This window comes from Cotesia typhae, unplaced genomic scaffold, assembly GCF_013202065.1.
Source record: "Cotesia typhae breed Kobodo isofemale line unplaced genomic scaffold, CoteBio_Ctyphae scaffold_91, whole genome shotgun sequence".
Classification (NCBI taxonomy): Eukaryota; Metazoa; Arthropoda; class Insecta; order Hymenoptera; family Braconidae; genus Cotesia; species Cotesia typhae.
In genome coordinates this window covers 2052804-2073247 of record NW_027423781.1, presented here as the reverse complement: position 1 = coordinate 2073247, position 20444 = coordinate 2052804, and the positions used below count along the sequence as shown (strand labels likewise).

The following is a 20444-nucleotide window of genomic DNA, read 5'->3' as shown; positions in this document are numbered from 1 at the left end:
AAATGATTTATGATAATTTATAATAGTTAAAAAAAAATTTAAGCTATTAAATAACAGTATAATTTTGTATTTTGTATTACTGTGAATATTCTGAATTTATTTCGTAATTTTTTCGTAATAAATAAATAAATAAAATAATTTTTGAAAAAAATAATTATCAAAAAGCGCGTACCGATAAATATTGACAGCAAAAATAATAAAAAATGAATTTAATTTCTTCATTGTAATAATTACCAATTATTGAGCATAATATTCTTACTTTGCACACATCTATTATCTCCATCAATATACCCCGGTCTGCATTGACACTTTTTTTCAACGCAGCTACTATCTGAAAAAATTTTTTCACCACAGATATTACTGAGTATAATACTTTTTGCATTTCTGCGCATTTCATACAAAAATAAGAAATTCCCGAAAAAAAAAATTTTCTTCATACTAAAAATTTTTTTGGACTTAGAAAAAAAATAAAATTTTTATTATACTCCCTTATGGCATCTGTAACGCGATAAATTAAGCTGTAAAAATGAACAAAAATTGAAAAGAAAAAAATGATAAAATAGTCAAATAACTGCTAACTTTGATGACATAAATATAAACTATCATTGAAAGTCATATTATGATGATTAACGGAATTTTTCGTTAATAGAAACAGACAGCGCTGCTTTAACTTACCTGAAAAAATTTCTCTTACCGACCCAAGATACTAACAAAACTTCTTTCCTACAGATGGAGTCACTTTCTTGAATGCTTGGAAACTTACCAACTACCACGACCACCACCCGTCAACGTAATCTACAATAATAAAAAAAAACCTGATATAACAATTATGGAGACATAAATATTGTCACTTAAGAAAAACTTGTCTAACAAAAAGAACCAACTTACAATATCCACCTGTAAATTTCTTCATTTGAATTCAGGTAAGTGTCGATCATTAATTTCCTACTCGTTACTCAGTAATAAAACTGTAAAAACTTCCAGACAGAATGTCAGACACCCAGAACTTCATAGCGGCGATAAACGAGCTGAATATCGACAAGCTAAAATCTTTAATAACTTCAACATCAACTTCACTGTCAACATGGCCGGATAGTTTCTTCATCCTCCACCAGGCGGTGAAACTGAACCACAAGGACATAATTGACTACCTCTTGTTCAACAACGCGCACGTAAATAAGGTAAATAGCTACTGGTCGCATTTAATAACCAACAAAAGTACTCCTCTGCACGCGGCAGTCAAAAACAAGAACCTAGATGTTGCCAGGCAGCTGCTGGACAAAGGAGCCAATCCGGACGCCCAAGACATCCTCGGCAAGACGCCATTGCGGTACGCGATCGAAACGAACGACCTCAAAATGGCGGATCTGCTGCTGCCTCGGTCAAATGTTAACCTTCCTGACAACTACGACCAGACTCCAGTGTACATTGCCGTCAAAAAGGGCTACCTTGACCTGGTGGAGCGCCTCCTGGCGGAGAAAGCCACCGCGAACTGCATCAGCAACTTCAGGTGCGAGAAACTTCACACTCCGCTGCACGCCGCTGTAAAAAACGGGCAGGTGGCGCTGGTGAATCTCCTGGTGGCCCACAAGGCCAATGTAGAGGCCAGGAACGCCAACAACATGACCTGCCTGCACATTGCCATAGACAAAAATAATTTAGACATTGCCGAGTGTCTGCTGGCAGCTGGAGCTGATGTCAATGCAGTTTGCCGAGTTAATTGTCGTGAAAATTGCTCGGCGCTCTGCCTAGCGGCCATCAACGGAAGCGAGGATATGATCCAGCTTCTGCTGAATTACGGCGCTGACATAAATGCCAAGAAGTCCAGTAGCCTGGTTCCATTGCACGCTGCAGTTCGCAAAGAGCACCTGGGGATTGTAGAGTGCCTTCTGACTCTGGGTGCTGACATCCACAAGCGTGGAGTTGACAGGTGCACAGTCCTGCACACCGCGACCTGCAACAAGAACCTCCAGGTCGCGGACTTTCTGATCAGCAAAGGAGCTTCTGTTAACGGCCGTGATGTCAACGGAGTGACTCCGCTGCACATGGCAGTCTTGGAGAACAACTTGGCGTTGGTTGAGTTCCTGCTGAATCATGACGCAGATGTCAATGCGACGGGCAACCTCTTCTTCAAGGACTGCACTCCCCTCCACTTGGCAGTCACTTACTGCGCCAAGGACATGGTCCAGCTGCTGGTGTCCAGGGGAGCCAGGATTGACGGTCCAGGTGCTAAGACTCCTCTGAGGATGGCCATTGATGGAAACCATTTGTCGATCGTCAAGTGCCTTGTAGAAAATGGCGTAGATGAGCGATCGACTGCCATCCACCTGGCGGTCGACCTGGATAGCATCGAAGCTCTTAAGCTTTTGCTTAAGGCTGGAGTTTGTATTAATACCAAGGACGCTGCTGGTCGCACTCCTTGTCATTTAGCAGCTCAAGTTGGAAATTTGAGAATTTTACAGATTATTTTGGACTTTGGTGGAGATGTTGCTGCTAGAGATGTCGCTGGTAGGACGCCATTGCACTGTGCTGCTCAGAGGTGCCACCTTCAGGTGGTTCTCATGCTTATCAAGTATGGCGCTAGTGTCAATTGCCTGGACAATGATAAGCAGACTCCTGTTTTATCGGCCTTAAATTCCAGTGGGGCGAAGGCTATTTTTGGAGAGCAAGGAATTGAAGATGTCGATTTGATTGCTATGATCGCCCAGCAGCCTAAAGACACTGCCTTGAAGGTTCTCCATGTTTTAATAAAGCAAGTGGTGATGCTGAAGATGGCGCAGCTGTATGTTTCCAAGGAGAATTTAAACGCAGCACCACGGAAGTTTGAAGAAGCTTTTGGAGATGAGTGCAGGGAAGAAATTGACAAGATGAAAAGGGAACGTGTGTTACGGAGAGTGTCTTGTTGGGATTTGTTGAGGATTTCGGATAATTGTTGCGCGAAAATCGCCGACAAAATTGACTTACTGGGGATTGTCAGTGCGGGTGAGTACAAGGTTAAGTTTCCGATTTACTATCCGATGATTGCCAACCAGGTGTTGAGAGCTGTCGAGAGGAATAAGTTGCTGAAACGCTGCGAGGATTTGTGCGAGTTTCTCGTAGATAATTTTATGATTCTGCCGTATCATTGCGTTGAGAGGATTGTCAGGCACTTGGGGACTGATGATCTGAGGATGCATGTCAACACTGCCGAGTTGAAGGTTGGAGAATCTTGGGATGAAAGGAAGGAGGAGTTTGAAGACCGGAGAAGAAGAAGGGAAAATGTTATATTGTTTGGAGTTCCTGAAGGGAATGATGAAGAAGTTGTTCCTAGGATTCTTCAAGGGCTGAAGCAAGTTGTCGTTGATGTCAAGAGTGAGAGAATTTCTGAGGCCGCCGGTCAGCCCAGGCCTCTTAGGATTGTCGTTGGCGAAGACAAAGTTGATGCTCTTCTGCTGGAACACAGTCGGCTCAGGAGGTTGATGATGTTACCGACTGTCTTGCAGGGAATTGTTGTCACTAGGGACCTCACGGTGATGCAGAGGGAGCAAGGCAACAAACGCGAGGTTAAAAGGAAGACCAGGAAATCCAGGTGACAGGATTTTTAAATTTTTTGATGGTCCCTAGTTGCAATTTGGTTAAAGTCTTCGGTTAGGCTGGCTCAAGAATCGTGATGAAGTATCTGAATACAGATTTTTATAATTCTTGGACGGATTATTCTTTAAGAATCGCTCCAGGTATTTGACAAGATTTTTAGGCAAGACTGGGGCCAGAATTCATCCAGAAAATCCACAGAAATGGTGGGGCTCCAGATTTTATTTTAAAATCTTGTCCAAGTCTGTCGCCACCTAGGTAAAATATAATTATATATAATACCATGTGTAATTATATATGAAAATGGTCACGTATAATTATATATAACTATATATAATTATATAAAATTATTTCTATAGAAAAAATATATAATTATATATGAAAATGACCCCATATAATTATATATATAACTATATATAATATTAAAAACGAACATATATAATGAAATATAATTATATATAATCTTAAAAACAAACATATGTAACGACATATAATTTTATATAAATTATATGAAATCATAAATAGATTATATATGGTTCTATAATCTTGGTTAACTGTCTGGCTCAAGAATTATGGAAGGGGAAAGGGGGGCTTGGTCAACCATCTGGCCAAAGAATCTTGTCCAAAACTAATGTTACTAAGGGCTTGAATTATATGCTAGGTAATTTTTATTTATCAAAGTTTTATGTTCAGGGATTATTTTTTTAATTGAATTAAGGAATGTATACAGTTTTCTGTATGGATAAAATTATTTATTTTGTAAAATATTATTTTAATTATACCTTTTGGTATATTATAATACTATTGATTGTAATTAATTTTATTTTAATATAGTTAACAATATCTTTATTGTGAATTTAAAAACTATGTAACTTTTTTAAATTAAATTTATGTCAAATTTAATTAGGTAATTAATTAATATAATTAATTTTATGTTAATAAATTAATTAATATTTAATTTTTTCACTTATATTTATTATATGGTACTAGGATATAATTTCCTCCGGGGCGTTTTTTTTTATTCCTGCTACAAATTTTTTTTCACTAAATTTTAGTCTAAATAAAAAAATATAACAAAACTCTAAATATATATAAAAAAAAAAAAAAAAGTAACAATTTTTTTAGATACTTATAACAAATTAATTATAGCAAAAAAAAATTATTAAAAAAATGAATGAATCTTTTTTTATGCATTCAAATAACGCGCTTAAAATATTCAAAAAAACGTCAAACCAATCACATCATGTTTCGCGCCAAGTTATTTATTTATGACATATTGAACCACTTTAATTAATTAATTAATTTATTTATTTATTAAACTTTAATTTTAATTTAATTTAACTATTGAATGCATGTCAAAGAATTTATAAAATCAATTTTACATGCAAAATCATTTTGATAAAAATACCAGTCAATATCTTGTGATACCGACAGGTAGTTAAAATATTTAGGTTAGGTTTATTTATTTATTTATTTGGAATACAAATAAATATACTAACAAGATTAAAACCTGTCAAAATAAATTTACTCTAATAATGTTTACTGATAAATCTAATAACGCTGAATATTTTTCGTCAACAATAACTACAGAGTCGTAAGTAAAATTTTATACAATTGATAATTTTTTAAATTAGTTTTTTTAATTTTGTTTTTATTTGGTTTCAGAGAAAAATCATGTCAATCATTACAGACTGATGATTTAATTTATAAAAATAAAAATGTACAGTCTAATGTTCAACATAGTGTTGAGGTAATTATTATTATTATTATTATTATTATTATTATTATTGTTATTTATTTATTTTTTTTTTTATTATTAAATTAAACAAAAATTATATCCTGACGGTCTATAAAATGAATTTATAAAAATTTAAAAATATTTTCAGACGCAAACAGAAGCTGAGAATCAGCCAAAAGATATCGCCATAGATTATGAAAAATTATCAGCATTTTTAAAAAAAGTAACACCAAAAGTCCTGGAAGCACTTGATGAAATTTACGACAATCATACTATCAATTCCTATGAGCCAATTGGCTCCCGTGATAATGATTATCAGCTTAAATTACTCAACAAATTTTCAACCATCGATGAATTTGATTTCCAAGTAAGTTTTTACTTTTTATCTTGTCTATATATAAATGTATTTATATATAAAGAATATAATCGACCTTGTCTCTTCTAAAACTCAGACAATTCTTCTCGGATCTCCATAAAAAGTAGCGTACTTATTTTCTGGAGGATTTCCAAGGTTAAGTTTGAAGATATGAGCTAAATCGGTCGGTTAGTTTACAAATTACAAAAATTATAAATTTTTAAAGATTATTAATTACAGTGAAAAATTTAAACTTTTACTGTCTCTCCCTTCAATAGCTATTGAAAAAAATAACTTACTAAATTGTTGTAAATTTTACCTGAAAGCTCATTAAATAAGCTTTAATTTACACAGTTAGATATTTTGCTAGATCAATAAGTTTAAAAATTCCAGCAATTTAAGAGTTTCAAAATTTTATAAAATTGTGAGTTTTAGTGATTGTTGGTACAATTACTATTAAATTCGATAACTTATTAAATTTCTGTAAACTCCATCTGAAAGCTTATCAAATAGGCTTTTATTAATCTATCTATATATTTAAAAAAAAAATTAAAAAATTAAATATTTATCAGTCGATTTAATGAAATTAAACTTTAAGCATTAGTTTTTAAATTTTATTATCTAAATTTATTTATGTATTTTCTCAATTGCTTTAGTGTTTATATTATCAGTGTTGTCATTTTATTTTAATAGAAAATCTAATTACATTTCGGCTGCCGAAGGTGATATTTTAAAAATTATTTTTTCATAATAAATAATTCATTTTACAGAAAAAAGTAAACTCGTTAAGTTGGAGCAAAAATGGAGGTACCCTGGCAGTCGCGTACAGCAATAATCACACCGCTTGGTGTGATCATCAATCCAGGATAAAGTTTTACAATTTAGAGCGCAATGATGATAAATTGCACCAAGAAGCGGCTAAAAATTATGAGACTAATTCGTGTGTTACCTGCTTGAGTTTTCATCCTATTGAGCCGTCAATAATTGCTGCTGGTCTTTTTAATGGTAATTTTTATTTTTTATATAATTATTAACGTTTATTATTCATTAACATATTAATTATTTTTTACAGGCGATGTTTTGCTGTGGAATATTGCTGATACCTTGTCGCAATCATTGTCAATTACAGTTCACAATGATGTTGTAACGTCATTAATGTGGCGACGTACTACAATTAATACCGACTCGTCTATGTTAATAACCACCAGCGCAGATGGTTTTATTTATATCAACAAATTAATTGACAATTTTACAAATTCAAAATTACAAAATTGGTATTAAAGTGTCATTATATTAAAATTTACATAAAATATTGTCACAATTTAATTTAATAGAATAATTAATATTATTTACAGGTTTAAGATAATTAAAGAGCATAATCCAGCAGAAAATAGTCGGCCACCAAGTGCCAGTGGTCGACACGAGCGTACTTTCGAACCAGGATTATCAATAACTTGTCTTGATATTTCTTACAAGAATAATGAGATTTTTATTGTTGGTACTTTGTGCGGTGGATTGTATAAATGCAGTTTTAATGCTACTACTCCTGTTCAAGGTACGTTTCATTAATTAAGTTTTTTTATGATTATTATTTTTATTTAAAAAAAAAAAAAATTCAAACTAAAAATATTAATAAAACTTTAATTTTTGTAATTGCATAAAATTTCCGCTAGGTGTCGCATAAGCGCTACACCTGCTCGCACTTAGAAAGTTAAAGCTCAAGTATTTAGCACCAAAAAGTTGAGTAAAATTATTATTAAAATTAAAGTTATTATTATTATTATCATCAAAATTTTAGGAAAAACAAACAAATATGTTTTGAGATATTAATAAAAATAAATATATTGATTTTAAGTGTTAATGTTATCTAATAATATCATTTTTAAGTGATAAAAAAGCAAAATTAATATTTCATGCTTGAGTAATAATAATAATAATAATAATAATAATAATAATAAAATGTTTGCATTGATTTTCAGTGTCAATGCTCTTTAAAATAGCTTTTTCTATGATTTTTAAATGCTAACATTGTAGTAATCATTATAAAAAAATAATTTAATTAAATTATTATTTTTATTATCATTATTAATTGATATTTGTTAAATTTTACAGGTGACAATACATTAATAGATCCTGTTATCGATGAGTATGAACGCTGCGATGGATCAATTGTTGACTTAAAATGTTTAGACACTCAAGATATCTTCGTTGTTTCTAACAGTAATAAAGAAATTAGAATTTTCAACGTCACTGAAGTATGTATTTTCTATTTATTTATATAAAAAAATAAAAAATCTATTTATTTATTTATTTATTGCTATATATACCATAAAATTTCGCTATTTCAGATGACATTGACGCGCATAATCAATGTAGAATTTACAGTTACGGGGCTAGGATGTATAAGTAATGTCATAGTGTGTTACGGTGCTGATGACACGATTAAATTTTTCAATACTAGTGGAAAAATTTGTGAGCTGAAAATTAAGTGTCAGAATAATTTTATCAGTTCAATGAATTTATCTGTAAAAAGGTATTATTTTTATATTTCTTCTTATTTATTATTTTTTTTTTTATATTTATTTTTAAAATATATATATATATATATTTTTTTTTTTATTTATATATTTATAAGACTATTGTAAGAACAAAATTTTTTTTCTTTGATTCTGCTTTTTTTAGCAAATTGTCTAATAATCGAATCCGCTCTTATCCATTGGACACTGTTAGGGTGTCCAAATAGATACTTATTTTTTCCTGGCACTCAATTTGTATTTTATCTTACTTTCAAAATCATATTCATACATAGTCTTGCAATTTTTGTGGAAATAAAATCACTATAGGCTTCGTTTCCTTTCCTCCAGTTACTACTCTTTTGTAATGCTTTTAAAAAATTAAATTTTTTATTTATTTCTTCTTATTATAATTTTTTTTTAATTTAATTAACTAATAATATTATTTTAATAATTAATTCAAAAAATTAATTTTTTTTTCAGAGATACAATTGCAATTGGTGATGTCCTTGGTAATTTAGAAGTATGGAAAATTCCTCCTCAAACATCAATTAATTAATTAATTAAAAATACCCACTCAATAATTGAAAAAAAAAAAAAAAAAAAAATATTTTTCCAGGTATTTATTGTAAGTTTTTAACAAAAATATTTTTAACTATCCTCAATAAATTGAAAATTATTCCTCAGTATATTTAAATTCAGTCCTTGAGATGACCAAACTCGAGTCCTTGGAATACTAAAATATAAAACCTCTCAACAAAAAATAAATAAATTAAATTACATTCAAAATAAATAATTTAAAAATTACCTTATAAGAGATTTGATTAATTATCTCCGTAAATTAAATCTTGATTTAAAAATATTTGTACAAAAATGAAGCCATTGACCTGTAAAAAAAATATAAATTATCTTATTATTTAATATCACAAATAAATTTCGAGTCAACGACCCGTTGCATCATCAGTCTGTAAAAAAAAAAATAATAATAAAATTGCTCAAAAGAACAATTTTTGTCCTGAAAAGGACAATTTTTGCCTTGAAAAAGGCAATTTAAATTTTTAAAGTTGTCTTACGTGTTGAAAAATTAGCGGGCCCTGAAAAGGGCCCTAAAAAAAATTACAATTCCAATTAACAGATTTTAACGGGAAATTACAATTACAATCAGAATTTGAAAAAAAAAAAAAAAAAAAAATACATTAATTTTGAAAGTTTAAAATTAGAGCCCTTGAAAACAAAAATTTAAATTTACAAATTATTGAATTAATATTGCGTAAAATTATTGAATATTTTTTATACTGGCTCTTGTGATAAAAAAAAAAAAAAAAAAAAAAATACAGATATGTTAAACAAAATTTGTTCGATGGCTGAGAGGACAAGGACGGTTTCTCATTAATAAACATTTTCACTCTCTTATAAATTCCTCATCTCAATTATTCCTTCTTTAATATAAAAATGTCTCCTCTAACTCGGACATTTTTAATTAAAATAATATTATATTTTTCTTTTTCAGAAAACAAACAAAAAAAAAAAAAAATAAGTCTATCTCATGTTTTTGTTGTAAAAAAAACATTTCTTCGCATTATTTAGACATCGTTTCGCGTTTATTACTTTCTATGTCTTTAAACTCTAGAATCTATTTTTTATTATATTAAATATTTCAATATAATTATTTATAATTGAATATAAATGCAAAAGTTTTTTGTTTGACATTAAATTATTTTTTTTTTTTTTTTTAAATATTTGTCTTGTTTCTGAAAGTTTGGATTCTAAAACTTCATCTTCATCTTCATTATTTAATTAATTAATTTATACTTTTTCTTTACATTTAATTGCTTATATTCATATTTCATATATTTATATATTTATATATAATATTAATTTTTAGACTCGTGTGATTTTATTGTAGACTTTATAAAAAATTTTTTTTTGTCATTACACATTTCTTCTTTAGATTGCAAATTTTTTTTTTTTTTTGACAATCTTTTGAAAAAATTTTTTTAAACAAATATAATTTAGAACTTCAAGTCCGAAAATAAAAAATAAACATTTAAAATGCAATGACAAAAAAAAATAATTTTTCTTCACAGTATCAATATTTCTTCTACAATAATTAATTATTAATAATTAATAATAACACTTAAAAATAACACGTGTGTTATTATTAATCGTATTAATTAAAATAAACACACTTGTCTTCTAAGAAAACTCGTCATCGTATAAAACTTTGTTTGTTTTTTTTTTTTAAATCGTTATTTCTTCAGTATCAATTAGACATTGTAAATCAACAATGTTATTTACAATTTACAATACTCGATTATATTTTTCACAATTATTATTATTACAAGTATTATCAAGATTATCATTAATATTAAATATAATTATTATTATTAAATAATTACATGTACAAATACGAGAGTCTAGAAATTTAAGTTAAAATCAATTATACATCATTGACGAATTTTCAGTAGAAGTTACTCAAAATATTGTTTTTTTTTTTTTTTTTTTTTTTTTAAGCCATTCGATCTTATTATTTAGAATTATTTATATTTTATCGTAAATTTATTTTTTTACCCATACCTTTTTGTGCACCAGACACAATTTAAGCAATTTCTATTTCAATTACAATTAATTTAAACATTTCTTCTCGATTTAAATTAACATTTCTTCACAAACTGATTTTTTAAAAATGTTTACAATAATTACATTTTTTAAAATTTTGTTTTAATTAATTTAAATATTTTTTCTTTATTTGAAAATTTAATTAATATTTCTTCCGAATTTAAATTAATTATTTCTTCACAGATTTTTTTTTTTTCAATGTTTGAATTAATTTAAATATTTCTTCTTGACTTTAATTGAAATTTTTTAAAAAATATTAATTTTTTAATTAATACAAACATTTCTTCCCAATTTAAATAAATTATTTCTTCACAAATTTTAAAAAACATTAATAATAATATTTTTATTATTAATATTTAATTTAATTCAAACATTTTTTCCTAATTAAAATTAATTTTTTTTTCCCGGATTTTTATGAACAATATTATTAATTTTTGTAAATGTTTAAATTAATTTTGACATTTTTAAACTCTGACACAATTTTCCATGTGCGTTTAAAAAAAAAAAAAAAATAAAATAAAAATAAAAATTTTTTCTTAATTTCAACACAAAAATATAAATGAAAATTTCTACAATTTAAAGATTTTTTTAAAAAATATCTTTAAATAATAATTTTACATCTTTTAAATGAAGTAATACTATTGACATACACAAAAAATTTTCATACCACTAAAAAAAGGCTGACAATTGTTTTAATAAATTCCTTGCAAGTTTAAAAAAAAATTACCCTTCAATTAAAAAAATTAATCAAAGATAATAATATAAACTTGAAAAAAATTTACTAAAAAGCAATCAGACGAATAATTATCTTTGTTTTATTTTTTTTTTCTAACCGGATAAATTTCTTAAAAAAAAAATAAACAAAAATAGTGCCTTGTTATAATTATAATAATAATAATAACATAATAAGTAATAATTTCTCGATTGTCTTCTTTATAATTTAATATACACATATATTTATTTATTAATCAGCCAGATTGAATTTACTGAAATTTTTTAAAACTATTTAAATTTGTACAGTGGATTTATATTTTATCTATCACGATTCATCACATAGATATGTTATTATTAATTATGTTAATTTATATTTTATATAAATATATATATAACATAGATATTATATATATATATATATATATATATATATATATATATATATATATATATATATATATATATATATATATATATTTATTAATAATTATAGTTTGATAAATAATTAATACTTAAAACAAATAAATTAATTTCGGTAGACCTTCATCACAGTGATATTTTATTTTCAATTTTTAAAATAAAATCGTATAAGATTTTTTTTCAAAAAAAAAAAATTTTTTTTTCAGAAAAAAAAAATTCTCTTTTAAAAAAAAAACATTATTCACACCCACAATTTTTTTTGTATTTTATTTTTTTTTTAAACAATAATTAAAATTTTGTAAAATTTATAAATTGTATGAAATACAATAAATAAATCAGTCTCTTGATACGACTTAAAAAAATTGAAAAAAAAAAAAAAAAAAAAATTTTATTGAAAATAAAAATTTACACGGTCTCCAAAAATAATAATTAATTATTCAATCATGGCTTTGACTCTCGAGAAAAATTACTATTAAAGTAAACAAAAAAAAAAAAAAAAAAAAAAAAAAAAAATGAGAACCTAGCTTTAAAATATCCGAGATTTTATCATCAGTTTGGAATATCTGTCCATAGTAATTAAAATTAATGATAAAGGATATATACTAAATTACATAGTTACAACTTTGTACATTGTTTAACCAAGTTCACTTGCCCACATTGATTTTTTTTTTTTTCCATAAAAAAAATCAAACTTGTCTTTGAAGTAATCGCACAGAATCCGGCATTGTTTTTTTTTTTATTTTTCAATGTCCAAGTAAAGCACTATCACTGGAACGGGAGTCCTTTTGATTGCATAGTTCATAGAATTGATCAACCACTAAACAAATAAATTAATTAATGATTGCTTGACTGGTTAATTGAATTAAACAAAGTAACAGAATTAACAATCAATGTATCAAGCTTTGACATTGAGGATCATCTTCAGGTGGTTGGTCATGAGACTGTTTTCAGACTGCTGACAGCGAGTCGGTGTCCAGTGACGTGGAGGCTGCGGAAGAGCAGTCGGGGAAGGTGGGTCAGACCATTTAGAGCCTGCGAAGTAGCTATTCGTTGGACTACCGTTGCCCGATGACCTGGATGGTGATGATGATGATGAAGAAGATGAATATCCGCTGCTGTCCAAACTACGCGGGTAGTTTTTGCTGCACGGACTAGTACTGAACCTCGTGCCCGAGTTGCCGTTTGGAGTCTGAGTTAGAGTTGTTGGGCTGGAGTATTTTTTGTTGTTATTACTGAAGTACGTTGTTCGCGTACTTCCGCCACGGTGGCGCTTCTTGGCGCTTGTGTTTGGTGAGACTTGTCGCTCGACTTTGTTGTTCATTTTTGGCGTTGAATTCGTCATTGTGGAATTTTCGGTTTGGATGATTAGATTTAATTTTTAGCCGGTTGTGGTGATCTAAAAAAAAAAAATTTTTATTAGAAATTGTGCGTTAGTGATATGATTAATTGTGTATCAAAATTTGGGTTTATTTATATTGATAATCAATTCTAAAAAATGGTCAATCAAATTTTTAGTTTTTATCTAATAATTTTTTTTTTAATCATTTTTTTTATTTAATAATTAAAAAAAAAAAATTTTTTTTTTTTATTTTTTTTACTTAATAATAAAAAAAAAAAATTTTTTTTTCTTAATTTTTTTTATTTAATAATTTTTTTGGAGTTTATTGGAGTTTACTCCTTAAGAAACGATTTGAGTTATAAGGCTCGGTACGGAAATTTTGAGGAGTATTCACTTTTATAATTTAGATGAAAAATATGAAAATATATCATGTAAGCAAACTATTCGTAACGTGATTGGTCAAATATATCAAAGCATAAAAATATACGCAAATCCTATATTCATGCGCGCGCAAATTCAAATTCTAGTAAAATTATAATTTAGATGAAAAATATGAAAATATATCATGTAAACAAACTATTCGTAACTTGATTGGTCGAATATATCATAAGCATGAAAATATATGCAAACGCTATAGTATAGTAAGGCGCGCGCTTGCGCGCGCAAATTTGAATTCTAGTGAGGAGTAAAATTAAGTGTAACACGAAAAGTTGAGGCGTTACGTAGAAAGAGACAAACATATATATCTGTAGGATTGAACGTGTAAAAGAATGAGATGGAATACATTACACGGCGTATCTCATTCTCGGGGTCTCCTTTTTGCGCTATACTTCGTAGTCTCACTGTATATTTTTTTGTAAAGAAATAAAATTTTTTTTTTCTTAATAGTCTTATGAACGTAGACTTGGCACGATTTTTTTTTACAGTGAAACTGTTTTTGTTCGGATTTCAGTTTTTTTTGTAATTATAATAAAAATTGACAATTTTAATTTAATACATTTCCGGTGGCAAACTATCCCCTTTAAGCTATATAGTTCATGTAAAAGTTATTCTTGCGCCGCCTGGCGTGTGTAATTGCAAGCTGTCAAATATCTTTTTTTCACTGTAGTTTCCCATCTATTATAAGATTAGCATGCATCGTTATATTATTTAGTCTCTGGCCGTCCGCTTTTTACATAAGAAAAAAGTTAAAATCTAAAAATCTGGGTCGCTATAGTTTATGCTGATTATTTTTAATAATTTTAAATAGAAATTATAAAGATAATTGATAATAATCAAGTAATACGCGTAATAAAAAGCATAAACTATTATTATAAAATATCTGTTGATGCATATAGTAGCATTTATTGTATACATCTAGATACGACGTACATAAACAGCAACCTAACCATCAAGTTTTAATGTTTTGATTTTAAAGTTTTCTTGTACTTTCATGCATTGATACGTGTATTTTTATGTACTATTAAACAAATCATCAAGTGATTAAAGTTGAAAAAATATTTGAAAATATGCAAGAAATTGATTGACAAACCTATAATTACAGTATTTAAGAATGATGTTATAATTCAAAGTGAAAGAAATCAATCATCCTAAAATTGGATTTGTATAAATTGAACACAATTATTATTTTTATTATTATTATTATTTATATTGTTTTGTAACATACTTTATGTAATACGCTTCATTGAAGTAATATAAATAATCCGAATAATTACAGATATATGTTTGTTTCTCTTATCATTTTAGCAGATGCGTTCATTTACCCTTTTTTTCTATTTGATATATATCATAATTATCGTTCGTAAGGAGTAAACTCCAATCGTGCGTCGTAGCTGATACACACACACACACACACTTTTTTCCTTTTTTTTTTACTAATTTTTTGAATTAATAATTTTTTTTTTAAATAACAAAATAACTAAATCGCATTGAAAGTGTGCAATTATATAAATATAAGAAGTATTTCTATTATTATATTATTATTTTTCTTTTTATTCTTGTTATTTGCTACTATTTTCACAAGTTACAATTGCTAATTCATCATTAATCTCTTCATTTAGCAATTTATCTATGAAATCACCATGCTGGCCGTAAGTCATCTTGTTATACATCAAAAACTTTTTTTTAATTTTATAAACCACATGTATAACCTTTAAAATAGTGGTCGTAAATTGCACCTTACAAATCTCCATCATTTTAGTCAATCTTGCTAGTCATTTATTTAATTTTTGTTTTTATATCGACTTAACTTTACAATGAACATATTTTTATATTTATTTATGTTAGTTGTTTTAAATTATATTATATTATAAATTTATAATTAAATTATATTATTTTAAATTAATAGACCAAGATGATTAATTTATATTTATGCAGACTGTGTTATATTTGTTGAGAATTTTAGTGATTTTTATTATTATTATTATTATTATTATTATTATTATTATTATTATTATTATTTACTTCAATTAAATATTATAAAAAAAAAAATTAATTATTTTAATTACGAAACTTAAATATTAGGCCATCACTATTAACAAATAAAATTTAATAAAAAAAATTTAATTAAAAAAAAAAATTTATCATCCGATTTTGTATCAGAATAAAATAAAAAAAAATAATAAATAAATGGATTTATGCGCGCGCAGTCAATGTTGTCAAACTGCTCCATTTCTCTTCTCAAACCTTCTCTTCACCGTTCAATTCCCACTACTTATAAATAAAAAAAAATAAAACACGTACACAAATCAAGTAAAAAATATCTAGAAACTTCTATAAAATTATTTCTTATCAAAAAAAAAAAAAATTAACCGCTTGCGTTATTTTTAACTAACTGACAAATTCTTCATTACTTTATCTCTGAAATTAAAAAAAAAAAAAACAATAATAATAATAATAATAATAAATTTATAACAACAAATCTTAATAAGCAACGTGTAAAAAAAAACCTTTTTTAAGTTTAAAAAATGAATAAATAAATTTAATTAAAATGATACGGTAAATTTATCTCGGTACTGTATTGTACTCACAATCTCAAAAGAAATCATCGAACTTAAATGACCTTTTAATCTTTACTGACGTAGGTAATTTCAATACGTGTTTAAAATAAAATTAAACATCACTATAAAAATATATAATAATTTACAAAAAAAAATAAATAAGTTATAAAAATAAATAAAAAATTACCTTGATGGAAATCCAGCGAAATAACTGCGCAATAGGTGATAAATAAAAAAGTAAAATGGCGTCTCGCTGCGCGTAATGCTTTAAACAAAAAAAAACTAAAAAGTTCAAGCTTTGAAATAAATTTATATAGCTTCTTAATGTATCAATATTAATATTGTTATTATTATTATTATTATTATTATTATTATTAGCTTTCTCTTCAGATGCTGTTAGTTTCTTCTTGGTATAATCCAGTGTAACAAAGCTTGCTTGACGACGGATCGTATATTTTTTAGTCGATAGTCACTGCGGACAAAAAAAAAAACAGAACCAGCTGGAGACGATCACGAAATGGCCGTCGCTTGGCTTCACTTCCTCCAAAATATTTACGCCTTTGTCTGAACTTGCAAACTTCTTTTCTCTCATTTAGCAGTCTGGCTGCCAAAATTCCGAGGAAAAATCACAAATGGTAATTGTAATAACAATAACTATTTTTTTTTTTTTGACAGTTGATAAATCAGAATAATTTTGAATAAATAATATATTAATTATTTAATATATATAGGCTAGGTATGATAAAAATATCGGATTTATTTTATGATTTTAAATAAAATATTTAAATTATTTTTATGAGCAATTTAAATCAGCTTTAAAATTATTTTAACACAGCACAGACTGCACTTTTGACATAGTGTCCACTATTCACCACTGATGTACTAACACTGAGCAACGGTTACGATTGCGCAGGATATTAATACATGCCCTGACTAGGCACTCGGTACTTTCCCCTCTCCGCTCTTCTTTTCACTCCATTTGATGTCAACGGCCAGCCATCTTGATGTGCTTTACACTCCAGTTGTTTTTTTTAATGTTTTTTTAAGGTGAAATGTTTTATGAAAAATTTGTTTGCGCTTCGGTATTTTTAAAGGGTAAATTATTTTATTTTATTTATGTAAGTTTTGTTTATCATTTTTTTTTTTTCATGGATAAATATTTTTTATTTATTTTTCAGGGTCGAGAGATGCTGTCATGTGGCAGGAAAAATTTTAAAATTGTTAATGTGAGATTTTACAATTTTTAATTAATTGACTATAAATAAAATAAAATTTATAAAAAAAAAAAACGAAAATTTAAAATTTGGTAAGCAATTTATTAGAAAAAATTTTTTTAAGAAAGTCCATTGATTTACGTGTTATAGACAAAAATAATTTTAATTATTAATAACTAATTAATTAATTAGTTGAGTGTGAGCAATTGCGTATTTTTTTTATTAATTATTAATTATGAATGAAAATTAAGTTAGCCGACATCTAAACTCTTTTATAATTTTTTTTTTTTTATAGAAATTATAAAAAAAAATTTTTTTTTAAATTCCACGTGCAAAAAATTTGGAAAACTACACGTGCAATTTAAAAAAAATTTTTTTTATATTTCCGATTTAATTAATAAAAAAAAAAATAAAAATTTTTCACTGTCGGCTAATTTTAGTTTCATCAATTATGATATTAAAATTAATAATTTCTTTTTTTTTTTAATTTTTATTTTATTTAAAGTCGCTTTAACTTTTATAATTATTTAATTTTTTTATGATTAAAAAAAATTTTTAGATTTTTCCTGAATTATTTATTTTATTATTTTTATTAATTTCAAATAGTTTAATACAAAAATAATTTTAATTTATAAAAATTAAAGATTCTTTCATTAAATTTTTTTTTTTTTATTAAAATTAGACGAAAATTTTATTTAAATAAATTTTTTTTAATTATCAAATGATAAATTTTTTTTTCTAAATTGCTAATTACACTAAATTTGTAATTATAACTATAGTAATTGCTGAAATTTGACAAATTAAAATTTAATTATTAATAAATTTAAATGGCAAATTAGCAATTTAATGTAACTACCAACTACTGTAACTATTAACTCTGTGAATGTATAGAATGGCTGAAGCGTTTATTTATTTGAATAAATAAATAAATCTTCCATAATTTGAATAATTTTCCAAATAATAAAAAATAAAAAAAAATTAAATTATAATTTTTGATACAAAAATGAATTTACATAAATTATCCAATTTATACCTGTAATACTTATTGTATTTTGACGTGTGAATATTTCAAAGGTTACCATAAAAGAGTACCCAGGTATAAATTTTTCTAGGTAAGCATAATCACTGAAATGACCGATCCCAAGTAAATGATGAGAAGATTGAATGATAGCTGGGCTCAAAATTATACAATAGTAGAAATTAACTAAGCCGGAGAGGGATTATGTATCCATCAGCTGGTTGATCAATAGATCTCTTGAATATACCTGGAAGATATTACTTATTCCTTGAAGAACTGGCGCATAGAGTTTCTTCGTAAGTGAATAGTATTTATCCTAAAAAAAAGGACCAGAACTTGGCAGCAATTATTGACGGCTCAATAGGATGAAAACTCAAGCAGGTAACACACGAATTAGTCTCATAATTTTTAGCCGCTTCTTGGTGCAATTTATCATCATTGCGCTCTAAATTGTAAAACTTTATCCTGGATTGATGATCACACCAAGCGGTGTTATTATTGCTGTACGCGACTGCCAGGGTACCTCCATTTTTGCTCCAACTTAACGAGTTTACTTTTTCTGTAAAATGAATTATTTATTATGAAAAATAATTTTTAAAATATCACCTTCGGCAGCCGAAATGTAATTAGATTTTCTATTAAAATAAAATGACAACACTGATAAAATAAACACTAAAGCAATTGAGAAAATACATAAATAAATTTAGATAATAAAATTTAAAAACTAATGCTTAAAGTTTAATTTCATTAAATCGACTGATAAATATTTAATTTTTTATTTTTTTTTAAATATATAGATAGATTAATAAGAGCCTATTTGATAAGCTTTCAGATGGAGTTTACAGAAATTTAATAAGTTATCGAATTTAATAGTAATTGTACCAACAATCACTAAAACTCACAATTTTATAAAATTTTGAAACTCTTAAATTGCTGGAATTTTTAAACTTATTGATCTAGCAAAATATCTAACTGTGTAAATTAAAGCTTATTTAATGAGCTTTCAGGTAAAATTTACAACAATTTAGTAAGTTATTTTTTTCAATAGCTATTGAAGGAGAGACAGTAAAAGTTTAAATTTTTCACTGTAATTAATAATCTTTAAAAATTTATAATTTTTGTAATTTGTAAACTAACCGACCGATTTAGCTCATATCTTCAAACTTAACCTTGGAAATCCTCCAGAAAATAAGTACGCTACTTTTTATGGAGATCCGAGAAGAATTGTGTGAGTTTTAGAAGAGTCAAGGTCGATTGTATCCTTTATATATAAATACATTCATATATAGACTTTGGAGTTTGTGATATTTTCTGAACCATGTAGACAAGTTGAGTCAGGAAACAGCGGAATTTCTAAAAAGCTTACAAAATTTTATGAAGATCGGTCAAGAACTGTCGGCGCCTAAAAATAAAAAACAAATTTTGATTGATTAACATTAAAATAATAATTTGAACATTACAAATTAAGTCAATAAATTAATTACAAAAAATTACTTACTTCCATCTAAAAAATATAAGTTGTTAAATATTAATAATAATAAATTAACAACACTTGGAATACTTACTGTTTTTCTTTTCAAAAATATCAAAGAAAAATTTTTCTTAACAAAAGAATTATTAATTTAATAATAATCAATTTTTTATTTATTGAAGGTTATGATAGAAATAAAAAATATTGTTAATTAACCTAAAAATTACTTACAGAATTTTTATAAATTTAATTAAAAATCACCTGTTTTATTTCTTTCTGAAAAAAAAAAAAGACGCATTAAATAAAAAATTAATAATAATAATAACACAAATCATTCTTATTTTTTCTTTGTCCAAAAAACCAAAAAAAGAAGTCTCTGCACCCAAAGCTTGACTTTGCCGCCGCAATTTCGAGCGGCGCTAGTGTTGTCTTCCAACAATCTAAAAACCTGAGAGAACTTTCTCCCGACTTCTC

At 26.7% G+C, this 20444-nt stretch overlaps 3 protein-coding genes and 2 long non-coding RNA genes across 10 annotated transcripts; 3 read left to right on the top strand and 2 right to left on the bottom strand.

The window, feature by feature from the left end:
• Positions 1–479: 479 nt before the first annotated feature.
• LOC141537320 (uncharacterized) lies at positions 480–4511 on the top strand. 3 transcript variants are annotated; one of them, XM_074258221.1, is made up of 2 exons: positions 480–923; positions 989–4511. In XM_074258221.1, exon 2 carries the CDS (start codon positions 990–992, stop codon positions 3570–3572), a length of 2583 nt encoding a protein of 860 aa, XP_074114322.1. In that variant the 5' UTR covers positions 480–923; position 989; the 3' UTR covers positions 3573–4511. The 3 variants fall into 3 exon arrangements, with proteins under 3 accessions (XP_074114322.1, XP_074114321.1, XP_074114323.1); XM_074258220.1 differs by having other exon boundaries at positions 481–923; positions 985–4511; XM_074258222.1 differs by lacking the exon at positions 480–923 and having other exon boundaries at positions 1096–1181; positions 1258–4509.
• Positions 4512–4817: 306 nt separating this feature from the next.
• On the top strand, positions 4818–8834 carry LOC141537719 (cytoplasmic dynein 2 intermediate chain 2). Its single transcript, XM_074258861.1, has 9 exons — positions 4818–5164; positions 5236–5320; positions 5457–5675; positions 6434–6668; positions 6736–6937; positions 7019–7218; positions 7776–7918; positions 8012–8196; positions 8660–8834. Exons 1-9 carry the CDS (start codon positions 5106–5108, stop codon positions 8733–8735), a joined length of 1404 nt encoding a protein of 467 aa, XP_074114962.1. The 5' UTR covers positions 4818–5105; the 3' UTR covers positions 8736–8834.
• LOC141537720 (uncharacterized) lies at positions 8200–17146 on the bottom strand. Of its 4 annotated transcripts, none has more exons than XM_074258863.1 (4): positions 16455–17146; positions 12582–13325; positions 8985–9063; positions 8200–8926 (listed from the first exon to the last, which is right to left on the bottom strand). In XM_074258863.1, the coding sequence occupies exon 2, from the start codon at positions 13269–13271 to the stop codon at positions 12825–12827; it is 447 nt and encodes a 148-aa protein (XP_074114964.1). In that variant the 5' UTR covers positions 13272–13325; positions 16455–17146; the 3' UTR covers positions 8200–8926; positions 8985–9063; positions 12582–12824. The 4 variants fall into 4 exon arrangements, 3 of the variants coding, with proteins under 3 accessions (XP_074114964.1, XP_074114963.1, XP_074114965.1); XM_074258862.1 differs by having other exon boundaries at positions 8200–8912; XM_074258864.1 differs by having other exon boundaries at positions 8200–8903.
• Positions 17147–17223: 77 nt separating this feature from the next.
• On the top strand, positions 17224–19077 carry LOC141537721 (uncharacterized). The gene is made up of 3 exons (XR_012480959.1): positions 17224–17362; positions 17446–17493; positions 18594–19077. It is a non-coding gene; the product is annotated as an uncharacterized LOC141537721 (long non-coding RNA).
• A 559-nt stretch (positions 19078–19636) lies between these two features.
• Positions 19637–20313, bottom strand: LOC141537722 (uncharacterized). The gene is made up of 2 exons (XR_012480960.1): positions 20202–20313; positions 19637–20100 (listed from the first exon to the last, which is right to left on the bottom strand). It is a non-coding gene; the product is annotated as an uncharacterized LOC141537722 (long non-coding RNA).
• Between the last annotated feature and the right edge of the window lie 131 nt (positions 20314–20444).

What these genes read in the sequence shown, in the direction of transcription:
- LOC141537719 (XM_074258861.1), top strand. Translation starts at nt 5,106, where the DNA reads ATGTTTACTGATAAATCTAATAACGCTGAATATTTTTCGTCAACAATA. An exon ending in AATTCAAAATTACAAAATTG is followed by an intron (nt 6,938 to 7,018) that starts GTATTAAAGTGT and finishes TATTATTTACAG; the next exon opens with GTTTAAGATAATTAAAGAGC. An exon ending in ATGAATTTATCTGTAAAAAG is followed by an intron (nt 8,197 to 8,659) that starts GTATTATTTTTA and finishes TTTTTTTTTCAG; the next exon opens with AGATACAATTGCAATTGGTG.
- LOC141537320 (XM_074258221.1), top strand. Translation starts at nt 990, where the DNA reads ATGTCAGACACCCAGAACTTCATAGCGGCGATAAACGAGCTGAATATC.
- LOC141537720 (XM_074258863.1), bottom strand. Translation starts at nt 13,271, where the DNA reads ATGACGAATTCAACGCCAAAAATGAACAACAAAGTCGAGCGACAAGTC.